The sequence below is a fragment of the Lissotriton vulgaris genome, chromosome 4_1 (genome assembly GCF_964263255.1).
Source record: "Lissotriton vulgaris chromosome 4_1, aLisVul1.2, whole genome shotgun sequence".
Lineage (NCBI taxonomy): Eukaryota > Metazoa > Chordata > Amphibia > Caudata > Salamandridae > Lissotriton > Lissotriton vulgaris.
This window is the reverse complement of record NC_141691.1, coordinates 683,742,630-683,762,058: the sequence shown is the minus strand read 5'-3', so window position 1 is coordinate 683,762,058 and position 19,429 is coordinate 683,742,630. Positions and strand designations below refer to the sequence as shown.

Sequence of the window (19,429 nt, the reverse complement as noted above, 5' to 3'; positions counted from 1 at the left end):
ATCATAACCCCCAAAAGAACCTTCATCCACAACATAACCCTTGCTAACTCTAGCAACTCCAAAAAACTCTTCAGCGTTATCCAAGAATTCACCAAGTTCCCCAGCGAAACCACAGACATCACCCCCCCAGGTCCTCTGAGACAAGCTCAGAACGTACTTCCATATGAAAATCAAGAAGCTTTACGACAACTTCAACGACCAGACACCGGACCCCGCCACCACCTTACCCTCAGCCTAAGCCAACGCGAGCCAGCCCACCATATCCTCCTAAAGAGACCGCAATAACGATGAAAGGCATCCACCTGGGGGGGCCCACAGAACCCTGTTGTCCGCACATCTACCACAGAGCCACCACCACCATCAGACCAGAACTAAGACACCCAATCAATGCCACCTTCAAGACCGGCACCTTCCCCGACAACTGGAAACACGCAGAAGGCAGGCCCCTACGCAAGAAGCCCTCAGCTGATCCCATGGACCTCAAGAACTACCGGCCCACCTCCCTCCTCCCCTTCGCAGCAAAAGTTGCTTAGAAAACTGTCAACGCACATCTAACAAGGTTCGAGTACAAGATCCTCGACTCCTCCCAATCCGGATTCCACTGCAACCACGGCACCGAGACCCCCCCTTATCGCCTCCACAGACCACATCGACACTCTCCTCGACCAAGGCCAAACTGCAGCCCTAATCCTACTCGACCTGTCAGCAGCATTCAACACCGTCTCTCACCGCCAGACTACACAACACTGACATACAAGGAACCACCCTCGACTGGATCCGCTCATTCCTCATCGGCCAAAGCTAAACTGCCACCTTTCCTCTCCGAACCCATGGAACTCAACTGAGGAGTACCCCAGGGATCATCACACAGCCCAACTCTCTTCAACATCTACATGACCTCCCTTGCCGCCATCGTTAGACAACACAGACTCAGCATTGTATCCTACGCCGAAGACACCCAGCTCATCCCTCCCACCACCACCAGACTCAGTTTCCAGGAAGGAATGCAGAACATCGCATCCTGGATGAGCAACATCAGCCCAAAACTCAACTCGGATAAAACAGAATTCGCCGTCAGCATGGAACAACATCTGATGGCCTACCGCCCTTAGCACCCCTCCAACACCCACGAACTACGCCAGAAACTTCTTCAGCATACTCAACACCTCCCTCTCCATGAACCGACAGGTCAACACTGTCGCCTCCAGCTGCTTCAACACCCTTTTAATTCTCCGTAAGACCTTCAAATGGATCCCCCCTGAGGCAAGGAAGACAGCATACTGGACAAAGAAAATGTCCTCTATGCCGGCATCAATAAGTCTCTGCTCTGCAAGCTCCAGACGATACAAAACACCTCAGCCAGACTTGTCCTTGGCATCCCTCCACACAAAAATATCAACCAATACGTACGGAACCTTCACTGGCTCCCCGTCGAGAAGAGAGTCACCTTCAAGATACTCACCCACACCTACAAATGCCTCCACAACACCGGACCCAATACCTCAATGAGAGAATCACTTTCCACGCACCCCAAAAAAAACTCCAATCCACCAAACTCGCCGAAACCCTGTGCATCCACAAAGCCAGGTCAGGGGGAAGAGCTTTCTCCTACATCTCAGCCAAGACCTGGAACGAGCTCCCCATCAACATCAGATGCTCCCCCTCGTTGAACACCTCCGGAAAGGCACTCAAGACATGGCTGTTCAACTGTACAGAACTGCTGCCCCACCACCCCCAGCACCTTGAGACCCTGGCGGGTGAGTAGTGCGCTCACAAAATCCTTGATTGATTGATTGATTCCTGACCTCCAAGTGGTGCCCCTCAGGTCCTGTACACTTGGTGTGGCTCAGGGAGCTGTATTACACCTTTTGGGATCTTTGCAACTGGGAGCATGCCTGTTTGCACTGAGACCTCACCGCTCATACTACGATTCAACATGGATCTCTGGCAGCCGCCTCTTCACACTACAGCATGGACTTCTAGCGCGGACTGCCAATGCAAAGCTCCAGAAAAACTTGGCAGAGACAACCGTCCTTTTTCGTGCTACTCCAGCAGTATACCAGCGATTCCCTACGTGCTCCTCGCAGCCCTCCTCCATCAGGAATGGCACAGATTTGAGAAGGTAAACTTCAGCAGGCCTAACCTGGTGACTACAGCCAACCGAAACTCCATCACTGTCAGCCAAAGTGTGACTTTGACCCAGTCTAGCATGACCAGATTTCCCTAGTTGGCGCTTTGTGCCTTATTATGTTATATAAAACTTGTGGGGTTTACCCAAATTACCCTCCTCTACCTGGGTAAGAGACACAATACTGGTAAGAACACGAAATGGCATGGAGGGATCAATATCTATCTGGAAAATATACTATAAAAATAAGGATGAAGTATCTCCCTGGATTACTATAATTAAAATATGTAATCTTGATTTCAATGGTATATGATCGCTTCTTTTCCAAAATAATAAATTGAATTAAAGGACACTGTTTCTAGTATAGGGGAATTGATAGTCCACTAGTACTAAAAGATAATTAGATATTGATCCCTCCTTGCAACTTCCTGTACTTACCAGCTTTGTTCTTTATGACACTATTTTCACTATATATCTTTTAAAAATCATATTCCAGTTCCAGTGATTGGATTGTTGTCATTTTGGTCTTGCATTTATTAAATGTTACTCTATTTTTCTGAGTTGGTGTGAGATCCTTTTTTGTGTGGTGGTTTTCACTTTATTACTATTTGAAGTGTTACACAAATATTTACACATTGCCTCTAAGTTAACCCTGACTGTTCTGTGCCAAGCTACCAGAGGGTTGAGCACAGGTTCATATAGGGTTGACTTGTGCCTCACCCTGACAAGGATTGTCGTTGCTGCTTGGCCCGGGCCACAACCCAGTCAAGCAACAACCCAATTTCTCACACACCTGCTGCAAAGTTCCTTGCGAGTGCAGACGTTTTTAGGCAGCAATAAAAATGTCTAGATACCTCTAGTGAGTAATGTTCCTGCTGGAGAGAGATCGAAGTTTTGTCTAGTGGCAGTTAAACTCCTCATAAAGTGGTGCTGAAGGATAATGTGCCTTCTACAATGCAGATCACAGAATGTATTTAGGTGGATAGCTCAGTGAGTTACTGCATTTATCACAGAAGTTCATAAATTACAATCCTAATATAGAACAGGTACTTATGACCTGCCTCAAAAGAGTAGCATGCAAATTGCATAATATAGGTTAGACCGTTATGTGTTTTTCCTCCAGTCTTTCATTATCTGTTCGTAATGTTGCTAGAAAAGGGTCCATTGGGGTAGATTCATATTCTTATTAGTAAACCTAATAAGCTTTAAAATAAATGAAATGCATGTGAGAGAGGGTCTATGGAGCTATGAGGGCACTGTTGAAGGGTGGTAGTGAGGGAATCATTGGAGGTCATTGGAGGGGGAGGGGGGGCAAAAATGCAATTGTCGCACTCTGCGCCACCAGAGCTAAAGCACAGGTCTGCTCTGGCCCTCTTTCAGATTCAAGTTAAATAGTGGTAAATTAGGTTGCGGGCTATAACTCTAATTAACAGTAATCATTCAGACCAAGCATGGACAGAGAAACGCAGACACTGTCTACATTCAATATCTGCCCCATGAAAAACCAATACATTGCTAATATGCTGCACAAATATGAGTCAGTTTGATGTTTGAACAGTATCCTTTGAAAGTGTTGAGGTGGAAAGAGGATATCCCCAGCACAAGTCAATAGAGGTTTAATTACACGTCGGTGCACGTACAAAAGGGCACTGCTGAATGATGTTTGCTCCTCTCCCTTTGGCTGCCACAGATGTGACCGCCTAAGCTCTGTTTGAAAACACTGTGTGTAAATACTAGGTCGATTTGTCCACGTCCCTGCAGCTCTTCACTGCCATTCCTTTTTGTATGCTTTCACTTCTTTATTGGAAAATTCTAGAGAAAATCTAATATATTTTGGCAGATTTGTTACTTGAACAAAAGTCATCCATTACCCAATGCAACAGTTTTGAAACACAACTTTGGCAGTTTTAGGATTGGCGCCAAGTAGGAGGTGAGTGCAAATTCAAACTGGTTAATTGTCCACAATCTTTATTTTGTATAATTTTCTAGCCATCATGAACTCCCAAAATCCACCCAAAGACGTACGTGATTTTTTAAAGTTTGTCACCGAATTCCTTTCACCGATGTATTTTTCAAAAAGGAATGCCCTATATCCTCCTATGAACACTTCCTAAAACTGTGGACATGAATTAAAATAGCTGAAACCTCCATTTCCCCTCAATTTGTACTCTTGAAATAACTGCAGTCTAATCAGCCTGGAGAATTTGTCTGCTAAAAACGTGGGGACATGTCAGGCTTCTAAAGAAGTTTCTTTGGCCCTATGTATCAAGCAAAATTGCATTTCTGCGAATTTCGGCGTTTGCGAATGCAATTTTGCCGAATGGTATGTATTAGGGCAAAATAAGAAATCGCAAAATTTGCGATTCCTTATTTTGCGATTGCATTTAAGGAATAGCAAATTTTGCGATTCCTTAAATGCAATGTAAGAAGCACCAAATAAGTGCAATTTGGCATTAAGGAATCGCAAATTACCACCAACTTCAAGTTGGTGGTAATTTGCAATTTCTTTGAAAAATTCACTTTTTTGCATTTTTCAAAGTGCAATGTGAAGCCCATACATGCCCTTAGGGCATGTATGAGCGCCACATGTGCACCCATGCTTATTCAGGGGTGCAACATGGTGTTCTTTTGACACGCCTGCACCCTTGAAAATGCATTCTCAATTTGCGATTCGCTAATTGCTAATCGCAAATTGAGAATTCCTTCCCAGTAATTCCTATGGGCCTCTAGGCCCATAGGAATGAATGGGCAGGTATTCCTTAATTGCGAATCGCAATTAAGGAATATGTAGCATTCGCAAAATTACTTGCAAATCCTACATACATAGCATTTTGCGATTCGCAAAAAATCACTATTTGAGAATCGCAAAATGACTTTTTGATATATATGGCCCTATATCTTTTAAAAAGTTTTTACCCAACTGCGAACATTGCCTGAGAATAGAGGTGTCTGCGAACAGCCACAAGTGCACATTCGGAATCTATCCCCTCTCTTTTGTTTCATAGAACAATGTAGATCTTTTTTTAACAGAGGTTAAGTTTCAATTCTTCAATCTCTCAGAATTGTTGTTTTCTTATATGAGTTCCATCTGGAAGGTACAGCTGCACGGTCTCCTTTAACCTTCCCCATTTCCCCGATGATCCCAAGCTCCACTCCTCATCACTTTCTTCATCCTGCTTCCCATATCACGTCGGTTATTTACTTATACTTCTCTTATTTATTCATTTATTTATTTTGAGCCATAGCAGCTGCAAGGTGTTGTTCACTTGCTTCTTTCCTCTTCATGTGCCATCGTTTTCATTTTAATTTATCAATCTAACATGGCCATCTGCCACATTAGAAAGATAAATCAAACATGGCCACCCATGCATCTTGACGCACATGCAGGCACGCATCACAACAGCTGCATGAATTCACGTCTTTATGTAAGAATGCCCACGTGAAAACAACACGTGTGTTTCAGCTACCATATTGGAAGGGATTTTCTTGAAGAGAAATGCGTCTGCACGCATGCTACTTCAAACCCACTTCCTCAGTGTTTCAGGATTCTCCCATATGCCATTGAATAATGCTAACCATATGTAAGTGAAGTCTATCTCATTGAGGACAAACACTTTATCTGAAAACAACAACATATAGAGCATTTCCTATGTAACCAATTGAATATGGCATTAAACTGTTTAGTCCAAGAGCCAATAGTGTATAACAAGAAAAAAATATATATATTAACAAAACAATAACTTACCAAAGCGTTGAGCAGTCGAAGTTCACCAAGAGCCATTTGTGAGGGTTAAAATTGTAGGAATTTGCAAACTGTAGGTAAAATTAAAAAAATGACTGACAAGTAATGGCATTTGTTCTTTATGGTGTTAATTGATAAACGTGATTTTGCATCTCCTAAAATCGACTACAAAATATAAAACTTTAAAGATCTAGTGAAAATCTGAGGCCTTCTAGGAATGAAGTCTAAACCTGGCTAGGTGCCATATCTCTGTACTGAAATCATACCATTTCATTCAACTATTGCTGTGGGATCACTCTGCATCTTACTTTGTGTTGAATTAGTTAAATAGACTTGGCAAGAATAATTTCCTTTTTCTTCCCTCACTTAAACTAAATGTGAAGCCTTCTATATTAGGCACATTTGTGTGACCTCTCTGTGTGAGATCAAGGTTCTTCTCAGCACAAGTATCCAACATTTCAGACGCCAGAAGTTGATTACCCCCAGCAGTCGAAGTGGGGAGGGGGGGTTATGGGAGGGGGGGATGATGGGCAGGACATGTCCATACGTTTTTTAATTTGTAAGGCAGGGAGTCTCCAGTGCTGTGAAACTGAGGGGAAGAAAGATGAACAAGCCTTCTTGCCAGGGTGCCTGCTTCCCTGAAAGAAATGTAAATGTGCTCAACTGTAAGGGAGCTTCCAGCTAAGCTGTTAAGTGAGTGCTTTTGAAAGATAGGTATAGAAACAACTTGAAGTACATGCAGTCTGGGTACTGCTAAAATCTACATTTTGGAAGATTTTTTTTATCTTTAACCTTTTTGCACATTTTGTATCAGCTTTTCTTACACTGTGTGTAATTCAAGGTTTACACAATGGCGTACATGTTCACAGTGCTTTCATTCACTGATTCAGACCTTGTAGCCCTAAAGATACACATGTCACAATTCTCCACTTAACCAACCAGGATTCAATTCTGTGGCTGTCTGGTGCAGTGCATTAACTAATAGAGGTTTCATAATATACGATAGTGCATTTCCCACTGATTAAGATAACTTTCATTTATTTTCATTTAGCTGTGTGTTATTTTATATGTAGTTACCTGAAGTTGAATGATTAGAAAAAAATTACAGAATATTTTGGGTTTTTTAGCCACACATTTGACCACGTACCCAGGATCACTCATCCTGCTCCACTGCATGCTCCATCAAAGTTCCCATACAGTTTTTTATGCACTTCGACCACTGATTCACTGACTGAATCTATGGTATCCCATCTAATCTAGGGTATATGATGAGTTGCGCATCAGAGTATCCCAGGTAGGATTCACTTAGGCACACTTTAGGTGTACTCCCCCACTTTAGCTTGTAGGGAGATAGGGGACACCTTATTCTGTTCTTGTTGGTATCCAACATCCCTGACGAATTCCCCAGACTTTTTTGGCTCTTTGTGTGGGCAGAAACACGTTGGCCTGTTGTGAGATGGATTAGAAATACCCTCTTTAGGGTTCATCAACGTATTTGGTTTTAAGGTACCTCAGATCCTCACTATTAAAGGTGATAACCAGGGCACCTGAAGGTATTTTTGATTTAATTGGATCCAGATTTTTGTCCTGTAAGTTTTATGTAAGAACTATCTCCTTTCACCATAAGTCTTTGCAGAGGTTGAGTCTGCCCTGTTAGTACCATCTTTCCAGGGTGGGGAGAGTATGCCTATAATGAAGCATGACACAATATTGTGTGTGAGGCATCCTCTTCCAATAAGGATAGCCTTTTAGACCTACTGAGACTTCACATGGCTTACAGAATCTAGATCTCCACAATCTACCACGTTTTCGTTGCTTATTGCATTAATATTGGCAGCCTACCTCTTTTGTGTTTATTGTTTAGTCGTGGGGACAGTAGTGTTGCATCATCTTCCCCTGACTCTCCCTTTTGTGGTTTTTGTTAAGAATTTTGCGTCCAGGCTACTTTTGGCACCTTCTCCCCCTGAATATATCTACGGTTGGACATAGTCACTTTTTCAGGAGCTTAGATTCTTTCAGCGGGGCAAGGCTGCTGTAGATAAGATGGACTCCATGAGGCCTGATACCATCTCTATGAGCTCCAGCTGAATCGGATTTGGTGCTGCAGAAAAGTTCAGATGTGTAGCAACCTGAATGTTTGGGCCAGCAGAGATGTACATTCTTCAGATAACCTTGGCAGTTTGTTCATCGTCTTTTGGGTCTTTAGCCAAAAAGTTCTAAGTCTCGGGTTTCAGGAAGTGTTAGGAGGTGTAGACTTTGACACCAGTCAAGTGTTCGGGACCTGGGGAACATAACTTGGGAGTCAAGATTAACTCCAGCAGAGTCTAGCACCACGGTCCAGGACAGGCTCAGTTGGAACTGGTCAGTTTAGCTGGGCACCTGAAGGAAAGGCTTAGTGTAGCTTCTTGTGTCCCAGTAGCTTGATCAGGAGGTCAGCATTTACTGTATGTTCTGCTGCAAACAATCCCACAAAGCCCTTCTCTGTCTACTACCAAGATAGCAGAACCCTTCCTGTCCTGAGCAGAACCTGTGTGTCGATTCTAGTGGCATGACCGTTGAAAGGTCGGAAGTGCTGGGATAAGAACCCGCCAAGCGTAGTGCACAAAAGCGAGGCAAGTCAGGTAGGCAAGTGCCGGTGCCGAGTACTCCGGCTAAAATACAAAAGATAACAAATGTGCCAAGGTCGGAAGTTCTGGGATACGGACCCACCAGGCATGTTGCAGTGAGGGGTCTGGGGGAGTGAAAACGCTGTGCCGAGCCTCTGGGTTGGGAGTGTTGGGATAAGAACCCACCAGGCATGGTGACGTTTGGGAACTGGGGGAGTGAGAAACACTACAAATGCCGTGCCGAGTCTCTGGGTAGGGAGATAGGCCAAAAGGACTATCTCCTTTCACCATAAGTCTTTGCAGAGGTTGAGTCTGCCCTGTTAGTACCATCTTTCCAGGGTGGGTAGAGTATGCCTATAATGAAGCGTGACGCAATATTGTGTGTGAGGCATCCTCTTCCAATAAGGATAGCCTTTTAGACCTACTGAGACTTCACATGGCTTACAGAATCTAGATCTCCACAATCTACCACGTTTTCGTTGCTTATTGCATTAATATTGGCAGCCTACCTCTTTTGTGTGTATTGTTAAGTCGTGGGGATAGTAGTGTTGCATCATCTTCCCCTGACTCTCCCTTTTGTGGTTTTTGTTAAGAATTTTGCGTCCAGGCTACTTTTGGCACCTTCTCCCCCTGACTATATCTACGGTTGGACATAGTCACTTTTTCAGGAGCTTAGATTCTTCCAGCAGGGCAGGGCTGCTGTAGATAAGATGGACTCCATGAGGCCTGATACCATCTCTGTGAGGTCCAGCTGAATCGGATTTGGTGCTGCAGAAAAGGTCAGATGTGTAGCAACCTGAATGTTTGGGCCAGCAGAGATGTACATTCTTCAGATAACCTTGGCAGTTTGTTCATCGTCTTTTGGGTCTTTGAGACAAAAAGTTCTAAGTCTCGGGTTTCAGGAAGTGTTAGGAGGTGTAGACTTTGACACCAGTCAAGGGTTCGGGACCTAGGTAACATAACTTGGGAGTCAAGATTAACTCCAGCAGAGTCTAGAAGCAGGGTCCAGGACAGGCTCAGTTGGAACTGGTCAGCTTAGCTGGGCACCTGAAGGAAAGGCCTAGTGTAGCTTCTTGTGTCCCAGTAGCTTGATCAGGAGGTCAGCATTTACTGTATGTTCTGCTGCAAACAATCACACAAAGCCCTTCTCTGCCTACAACCAAGATAGCAGAACCCTTCCTGTCCTGAGCAGAACCTGTGTGTCCATTCTAGTGGCATGACCAGTGAAAGGTCGGAAGTGCTGGGATAAGAACCCGCCAAGCGTAGTGCACAAAAGCGAGGCAAGTTAGGTAGGCAAGTGCTGGTGCCGAGTACTCCGTCTAAAATACAAAAGATAGCAAATGTGCCAAGGTCGGAAGTTCTGGGATACGGACCCACCAGGCATGTTGCAGTGAGGGGTCTGGGGGAGTGAAAGCGCTGTGCCGAGCCTCTGGGTTGGGAGTGTTGGGATAAGAACCCACCAGGCATGGTGCCGTTTGATAACTGGGGGAGTGAGAAACACTACAAATGCTGTGCCGAGTCTCTGGGTGGGGAGATAGGCCAAAAGGTAACATACCTGATGGCTGCGATGGAAGTAACCTGGCATCACAATCCTCTTATATTACCACTCATGTTTCCCCACCACTGTTCCGTTATCTTGCCCACTACTTTGTCACAAAAGTCTTGTGTCATGTACATATGAATGTGTGTGCTTGTGTACATATATTATTTATGTGTTTTATATTGATACTTACTGCCCTGAAGAAGTTAATTGTTTATGAACGAGACGTGTTTGCTGGCTTTTTTGGATTGGGACACTTATGAAAATAAAGGATTGATCGAGACAATTCTTACAAGAACATATGACTTATCGACTTCTTGACCAACCGTCTTTTAATAACGAGTGGTGCACCACTCCAAAGTTCCGGAGTAGTTTGTGCACACTCAGCCAGATTGTCTTTTGAAACAAACACGAAGGGAACACAGCAGGGTAGTGCGGTCACTGTGTCCGCCGTTGCCCGCAACCGTACCTAGCATGCAATTTTATTATGTTAAATGGGGGAGCATAGACTCTTCACCACTGGTTAGCTGCCCTAAAGCCAGCAAAAACAGTGAAAGTAAGAAATCTGAGGGTATACCACGCAAAATATGGAAATTTTAGACACCACCTTGATGTTTCAAATGACACCACCCACAACTTAAACTTTCCTTTATTAGTCTACAACAATTCGTGAAACCCCTGGGTAGAATATGAACCGCTTTTTGATGCCTACTCCTTTATATTTTTATAGGCAGTCAACAGCTTTCATAGAAGCTATTTAGTGAGAGCAGAAATATATTTTTTCCATTTTTTTAAGTTTTACATCACTGCAAGGAGTGGAAAAGGTAACTCTTTTTTAATTTCTGTGTAATAGAAAGGTGTAGAAGCTATTCAGTGGCTGCTACCCATGTTTTAGATATAGCATCCTTAAGGTGGTCTTCCCACAATCTTTTTGCTTTTTACTTCCCCGTTTTGCTGTATCTTTTTGTTGGCCTTAGGACTCCGAGCACTTTACCACTTTACCACTGCTAATCAGTGCTAAAGTGCATGTGCTTCTTCCCTTAACATGTGTAATTGGTGTATATCTGATTGACATATTTAGTTTACTTGTAAGTGCCTTGTAAAGTGGTATACCATATACCCAGGGCTGTATATTAAATTATACTAGTGAGCTACAGCACTGATTGTACCCCCACAGAAGTAGCCTTTCAAACCTGTCTCAGGCCTGTCACTGCAGTGCCTGTGTGTGCAGTTTACTGACACTTCGACTTGGCATTTAAAACTACTTGCCAAGCCTTAAACTCTCCTAGTAATACGCTTAGGTTACCCCTAAGGTATCCCGTAGGTAGCCCTAAGGGCAGGGTGCTATGCAAGGAAAGATAGGACATGCACGGTTGTGTTTTTTAAGTCCTGGTAGTGACAAACAGGCTATTTCATTTTTCTCTACTGCGAGGCCTACTCTTCTCATAGATGAGCATTGGGAATTTCCTTATACATTTTTAAGTGATAATTCCTGTTCAGAGAGGAGTAGCTTTTTGATGTTTCATATGTGTGGAATGGACTTGATAAATCCTAAGTGAGGTTGGATTTAACTTTACTCTATTAGAAATTTCACTTTTAGAAAGTGAACATTTCTCTGCAATTACTGCTCTATGTGCCTGACGGCCTGTCTCACCTGGGTTGGGCTGGGTGACAGCTACATGTGTGCATTTCTTCTAGACAGCCACTGCACAGGTAACTCAACTGCATCCGCATTCATCTGCATTCGGATAGGTCTTTCTGAGCTGGGATGGGTGGGAGGAGCTCAAACCACACTTGAATAGGTAGTGTCCTGTCCACACACAAGGTACTGATAACCCCCCCTCCCCCCACCGATAGGCTAGCAGACAGGACTAGGTTGATGGGGATCCTTGTTCAATTCAGAGAACTCCTTTGAAGTTGCCCTTTACTTTAAAGGCACTTTGGGTAGAAGTACTGGGGCTCTGACCGCCTGATTTCAGACACTGCATGGGACTTGTAACCAGAGGTTGGTGGCTCTACATCTGCACATTCTAGGAAGGACTGCTGTTCTACCAGGAGGCACTGCTACTGTGTGACATGTTTTTGTGTGCTGGCCTGCTGTCTGCTACCTTTTGTTGTGCTACAAGTATTCTCCAATGGCTTGATGACTTGGCTCCTGTTCCTTAAAGTCTCAGGGTCACCAAATACTTTTTCCTGCACCGGCACTGCCGGGGAACTCTGATTCCAGCAATTGAAACATCTTTATACTCTGCGCTTTTCTGCTCTAAATACAAAGGCTCCACCTTGTGAGTCTGACACCCCTTGGTCCCCCACATCTGTGCCCTATACGTGGAGACTCCAGATGAGAGCTGTGCCTCCACCTCAGTGCTAAGTGGATCAGCTGTATTATCTTTGAACGTGTTGCCTGGGCAACGTGGAGTGCACCAACTACATCATTCCCGCCCCAGCCACCTTGGGCCATCCGACACCAGCGACCGGCTTCCCTTCTTCTCAGCACCCAGAGCAGGTATGGATTCATAGCAGACACTGGAGGTCCCAACAGCTTCCATGCTCCCAATGACAGGCGGCGGAGTCTGCCTCAGTTGCGGACCATGTTGTTCCAACTCGTCTGTTGTTTGTGCCGGATAGTGTAAACCGGTTAGAGATACCGTGACTGTCCCATCCAACGTAAGTGTTCTTTTGGCGTTGCAGAGTTTGCTAATCTTGCATTTTTGCCTACCTTAAACAAAACACTTTGAATGTGAGTGACCCTTCGGCACTCAAGAACTATTGAAAACCATGATTTTTGGTATTCTTTAATTGTGCATGTCTTGAGAAATATATGTGATATTTTTATTGCTTTGATCTCATTTTGCTAATAATACAGACCACTATTTGTAGAAATGTATGATTCTTTTTGTGGCGTATTCACTGTGTTACTGTGTGTGTGTTTCACAAATACTTTACACATTGTCTCTTTAGATAAGCTTGACCGCTCTGTGCCAAGCTACCAGAGGGTGAGCACAGGTAATTTTTTAGTGTTAGTTTATACTAACTACTGTGGTGGTTCCTGCCTGGTTTGGGCGAATACTTCAGACATCCAGGAATTCCATATCTAACACCATGCCTTCTTCCATGAGATATTTGCTCTGCTCAGAAGTAGATATGTGTGACATCCACTGCCAAACAGGCTGCTTCTTGAAGCAGTGTAGTTGTGGAGAGAAGGCTAGAGCTAGAGTGGGTATTTGGCAGGAAGACAGGTATGTTTCGGAGGTGTGGGGAAGAGCCACCACACACCAAGTATTTTTGTGGCTTTCAGGTAGTCAAGAAGGTTAGCTGTGAGGGAGGTGAAAGTTATGACTTGGGTGCCCTGGAAGATTATCAAAAGGCTACTGATGCAAAGAAAGGATTATATTTAATATGAGTGCTTACTGGCTCCCATCACCCTCCAAGGTTAGTTCCTGGGATCATTTAAAAGGCAGGGCAATGGAGAAGGGGGAAAGACCATAAAATGATACATGTGTGGGTGTCAGCAAATGGATGTTTAGGACCTCTGGATTCCAAGTGACATCAAACACAGCTCAAGCTTTTCTGTGGATGTCAATGATGTCAATGAAACCCTCTTGGAAAATAACCCTGTTGTTGATACCTACTTATCTACAATTATATGTCTTTGCTTTGTCCATGGAAGATGATAGTACTTTTTGAACTTCAGAAATTAACCACCACTCCATATATTTAAACTGAGAAATATTCTAGAGCAACTGACTAGAAATGCACTCATTCAAATGTGTTTGAAACATGAACAGCTGCGTGCCTATTCTGTAGTAAAATGATGACCCATGCATCATTTTATTAGGTTTTGTGTGGCCCTGTCACAAAAATGACAACTGTTATCAACTATGTAAAGGTATTGGCATTTTTCATTAAGAACGTCTGCTCTGTCAACCGAAATCCCAGATTCTTTACACAACAAAGCTATAAAAAAAACAGTAATGGGAAAGTGAGTAGTAGTTTACTATTTTAATTTTTACAATAAAAGGGTGTGCTTGGTAGCACACGATTTCTATCAATAGTTTTATTATTACTAAGATTTAAAAGTCCAAGAGGCCTCTATAATAGTCTGTTGAGGCATTTTCATTATTCTGAGTTTCATAAAACTTTGCTTACCTCAACTCCTTTCATAAAATGCCTGAACTCTGGGCACACAAAAGCGCTCCCAGCATATGCAGCATCAACATGCAACCAGATACTCTCTTCTTTGCCTGCAATATAATAAATATATATCAGTTAAGCTCGTGAAAAATGTAAATTAGTTAGTTGGTCTGCTGTATTCTTCGTTGCTTCATTCTATCTTGTCCAGTTAAGGTAACTCTGCTAAAAACCTTGCAGACACTGTCAGCTGAAAGCACATTTGTCTTCTCCTGCTGTTTTTGACGGTGATATAAAAACACTATTATGAAGCAGATCCAACCTGCATTGTTCTGATGGTGCTGACAATGACCCAACTTGCATCATTTATTAGACCTGATATTCATAGCGAAAATGTGTGATATACAGTGAGGTGGGAATGACCTGCCATTTATGACAGGAATGTTGTACCTATCTTTAACTAGCTGCTTCGCCTATGATTGACACACTTCAGGTTAGCGTTCTGGCCTTATTGTGTTCAACCCTTAAAGAGCAGACGTCAGACTGTATGCATACGAATTATGAATCAGAGAACCACGGATGTTCTATGCTTTCTATATGACAAAATCTTGGTGCAGTATATCAAAAACATAGCCATGAATGCAAATAAATTTAGATTATGTGACTGTTCATAAATTTATGGTATTTCAATTCAAATCTGGCCCGAGGAAATCCACGATGCACAATGCAAATAAATAAATGTGCTTCTCTACAGGGAACAATAGCAGAAAATCTCATCAGGATAACTCTTGGTTCCTGTGAATGTGCACACCCCTTTGCTAGAGCTATTCCATCATGGTACATTTGGATGTGTTAAGTTTCTGATTTTGCAAGCAACAAATGACAACTTTCTACATTTCAAAAGCATGTATTGTGAAGTGTGGATGCTCTGTGTACTGAGTCATGACAACTATTTCTTGAAATGATGGAATATATATGACAAGCTACAGTTTATTGCATCTTCATAAACTTATTTGCATAATTCTTTCCAAGCACAAATGGTAGACCAGACTGGTATAAAATGTTAGCTAGTAAATCAATTTTAAATAGATTTTGTATTAGATTTTGGCATTTTCATTAAATTGTTTTGTCAAACCAATCTTTGATCCAATCATATGCAAGAAAAGCCTTGATATCTTATTGACCAAGTTCATTAGTCAAAATAAAGGTGTTTGGATAAAATATCGAGTTGTATATATCGGGAGACACAAACATCAGAAACAAAATATTGTGACACAAAAATATTGCGAAGCAAGATTATGGCTGTCAGTAATATTGTTTTTTTAGGTAAGTAATATTGTTATTAAGAATATTGTTTTTAATATCATTTTCAATAATATGGTTGTAAAAAATATTGTTTTTTAATTATTTTAATATATTTTAGTTGATATATTAATTCTGTGTTACTATTGATTGTGTATTTTTATATATAGTTTATAGTTTTAAGTGATTTAGAATTTTAATTGAATTGTTAATATTAATTTATAGTGTTGTAAGGTTTGTAGGGGGATAGGGTGGGAAGTTAATGACGTAAAAAACGAATTATTAATGAACTAATCATTTTTATTAACAAGTGATTGTTATTCTGTAAATTATGTAATACTGATTTATTTTAGTTGTATTAAAGTTGTGGGTTGCTAGGCTTGTAGGGGATAGGGTGGGAAGTTATTTAAGTAATAATTAACAATTCTTAATTGGTCAATGTATTATTTACTTGATCAATAATTATGTAAATTGTGATTTACTTATTTATTTGACATTACATTTTAATTGGGGGTGTGCTAGGTTTGTAGGGGACTAGGGTAGAAAGTTAATGAACAGTTATGGAATAGTTATTTTTGTTATATTTTAGTTGTGGACTACTAGGCTTGTAGGGGTGCAGGGTGGGAAGTTAATTAATTATTAATTGAATAACATTTATTTATTGATTATTTTATTAATAGTGATTATGAAACTTGATTAATTGAAAATAAAATATATATTTACATATGTTTATTAAGAGTTTATTATATTTTCTACATTTATGGGGTTACTCATATATGTAAAGTATTTGAATTGAAGCATGTTCCCAACTCCTGCTTAGACTTCAGTAGGAATAGTAAAATGAACATCTTCGGAGTTCACTACTTTCTCTTCTGTTGCTTAGTTTGTGGTCAGAATAGTACATTTCACCCCTCCAAATTCTTACGCTTTCCCTGCTGTTGCAGAGACTTTAGTGGGAATAGTAAATTTTTCTTCATAGTCCATACTTTCCCTACTGTTGTCCTAACTGAAGTGGGAATAGAAAATGTCCCCCCTCTGAAATCCCAGGCTTCCACTGCTGTTGCACAGATTGGAGCAGGAATAGCAAATTATACCCCTCCGAAGTCCAACACTTTTCCTGCTATTGTACTGTTTAGTGTGGGAATAGTACATTTTACCCCTCCAAAATCATATAATTTGCCAATTGTGGTGTTGTTTTGAGTGGGAATAGTAAATGTAACACCTCCAACACTTTCCCTAGTATTTTAGAGACTGGAGTAGGAATAGTAAATCTAACTGATATAAAATCCAACACTTTCCCTAGCATTTTAGTGACTAGAGTAGAAATAGTCAATCTAACCCCTATGAAGTCCAACACTGTACCTGCTTCCATGAACTAGAGAGGAAATAGTATATATAATATTCTTAGACTCTAAGGGCCAGATGTAGGTAACCAAATACCGGTCGGTAAAGACCGAAAATCCCGAATTTCGGCCTTAACCGACCTGTATTTGGCTTGTGAGATGTAGGGGACACAAAAACATCCGAATCGGTAAATTTACCGAATCGGTAAAGTTTCTGAATCGGTAAATATTCCGAATCGGTAAATTTACCGAATCGGTAAAGTTTCCGATTCGATAAAGTTTCCGAATCGGTAAATTTACCGAATCGGTAAAGTTTCTTATTCGGTAAATTTACCGAATCGGTAAATTTACCGCATCGGAAATTAAGAAATGGTACAAATGACTATTGAGATGTAGGTAACCTCTTAAATACAGAATTTGCATGAAATTCGGTATTTAAGAGTCTGTATTTACCATGGATTGAAATCAGGTGGTAACCAGGTGCAGGCTATAAAAAAGGGGCCAAAATGCAACAGTTTCACCAGAATGGCGACATTCTATGTCATTGCGAGGCGGCTATGGCTACAGGCAGAAGGAGAGAGGGTCTGGAGAAGGGAGGAGCAGGTGTACAGGCAGAGAATCACCCTATTCCAGCTAACTGAGCCAGAAATCCTACAAAGGCACAGGTTAGACCCTCAAACCATCCTGGACCTTATCAGGGACCTCCACCCACTGTTGGACCACCCAACCCCACGGGGGCGCACGCAATCCCACGCCATATGCAGGTGCTATGCAGCCTACACCTGCTTGCATCTGGGAGTGTGGTTGCTGCGGTAGGTGGGGTGTCCCAGAGCTGCCTGTCACGTTTCTTCAAGAAATTCCTAGACGCTATGTTGCAGAGAATGCATCACTACATCAGCTTCCCTGCAACGCATGCAGAACTGCTCAGGACAAAGACTGACTTTTATCAGATGGCGCATTTCCCCAACATCATTGGCTGTATTGATGGCACCCACATACCTATTTGTCCACCTGCTGCCACAGAGTACATTTATAGGAACAGGAAGTCCACCCACACCATAAATGTACAGGTGATCTGTGATGCCAAATATATAATCACAGACCTAGTAGCCAAATTTCCCGGGAGTACCCACGACTCTTACATCTTCCAAAACAGTGGGATCTACGCACGCCTGACAGCGGGGGAATTTGGCAAAGGATACTTGCTAGGTAAGACACTGTGTGAAATACATATTGCAGATGGATGTGTTTGTGTGCATGTGAGTAAAGTTTTTTCTTGTTACTAATGGGGGACAGTGCATATGCCCTCTGGTCCTTCATCCTCACACCCTACCTCAACCCTTCAACACCCAGCCAGAGAAGATACAACAGGGCACACAAATCTACCCGAAACATTGTGGAACGCACCTTTGGTCTGTGGAAGAGCAGGTTTTGCTGCCTACATAAGAGTGGAGGGGCCTGCCAGTACACACCAATCACCTGCTGCAAGATGATTGCAGTCTGTGCAATGTTGCACAACCTTGCGGTTAAGAAGGGCACGAAGTGGATCACTCTGATTATGAGGACCATGAGGATGAGCAAGCAGGTTCTGAACCACACACATCTGGAGTTGCAACACCAACTGATGGCAGACTCAGACGGGATGAGATCACACACAACTTTTTTTAAGTAATTAAAAACACACAGACAGGTGGAGTATGCAATCAACGTAGTTTAATTGTGTGATTAAGTGGGTTCCTAAAGCACAAATGTGCAACACAAATTATTTAAATTGGATTATGTGAGTCTTGGGTCACTTCAACATAAACTGTAATAGTCATTTGCGTCCTCGCTTCCCAGTGCCAGTTGTATGTTGCTCACTGTGCTCACTTCCTGTTTGGCCTGTAGCCTCAGCGTGGCGCCTGCTGCTACTCCTGGTCTCTGGGACAAGGGAGCTTGCCATGCTGCTCCTGCTTGTGCTCTCTTCACTCTCTGGCACATCCAGGGAAGCAGTATGTGCAGTTTGGGCATTTAACAGCGCCTCAAGAGCACTGGTTATCCTGCCCATGCCCCTAGTGACCTCATTGCTGTTTTGGGTTACAGCCTCCTGCTTGTTTATGCTTCTCCTGCATAGCAGGGATGTGGCTGTGGCCAGGCGGTTGATTTCTTTGTTTTGTTGGTGCACACGCTGCCTTTCCTTGCGCCTTGATGCTAATTCGTTGTCCATTTTGGTGCATAGCAGCTGCACCGATTGGGTCATTTCGTGAATAACTGCAGCCATAATCTTGTTGACCTCTACTAGTTCCCTGATGCCCTTTCCTATGTCTCCCATGTTGTTGTTCAGGGACCTCATTTGGCGTTGGCAAGACAAGATGGCTTTTCCCTGCATCCTCTGGATTCTCACCATGCTCCCCTCCAAACCACGGAACACACTTGGACCCTCCACACGTGCAGATGAACTGCTTTCTTGGACTCTGCGGCATCTTGACCCAGTATGGGCCACCTCTGCACTGGTCTGCTGTGTGGCAGAGCTACCATCCACAGGCAAGGTGTGTGTTTCTAACCCCTCCATGTCACCTGCTGATGACTCCATTTCTAAAAGTGGGGACACGACATGCCTCCTGCTTGGTTGTGATGCAGGTGTTGCCTCATGCTGTG

General features: G+C 42.7%; 1 protein-coding gene across 2 annotated transcripts in view; it reads right to left on the bottom strand.

The window, feature by feature from the left end:
* LOC147722440 (aromatic-L-amino-acid decarboxylase-like) overlaps window positions 1-19,429 on the bottom strand; it is a 592,216-nt gene that overhangs the window by 129,202 nt on the left and 443,585 nt on the right. For both annotated transcript variants that reach the window (XM_086964962.1, XM_086964963.1), the window contains exons 8-9: window positions 14,166-14,260; window positions 5,874-5,941 (exon numbers count right to left, since the gene is read on the bottom strand). In XM_086964962.1, coding sequence (XP_086821088.1) covers window positions 5,874-5,941; window positions 14,166-14,260 — 163 coding nt within the window. The remainder of the gene's footprint in view (window positions 1-5,873; window positions 5,942-14,165; window positions 14,261-19,429) is intronic.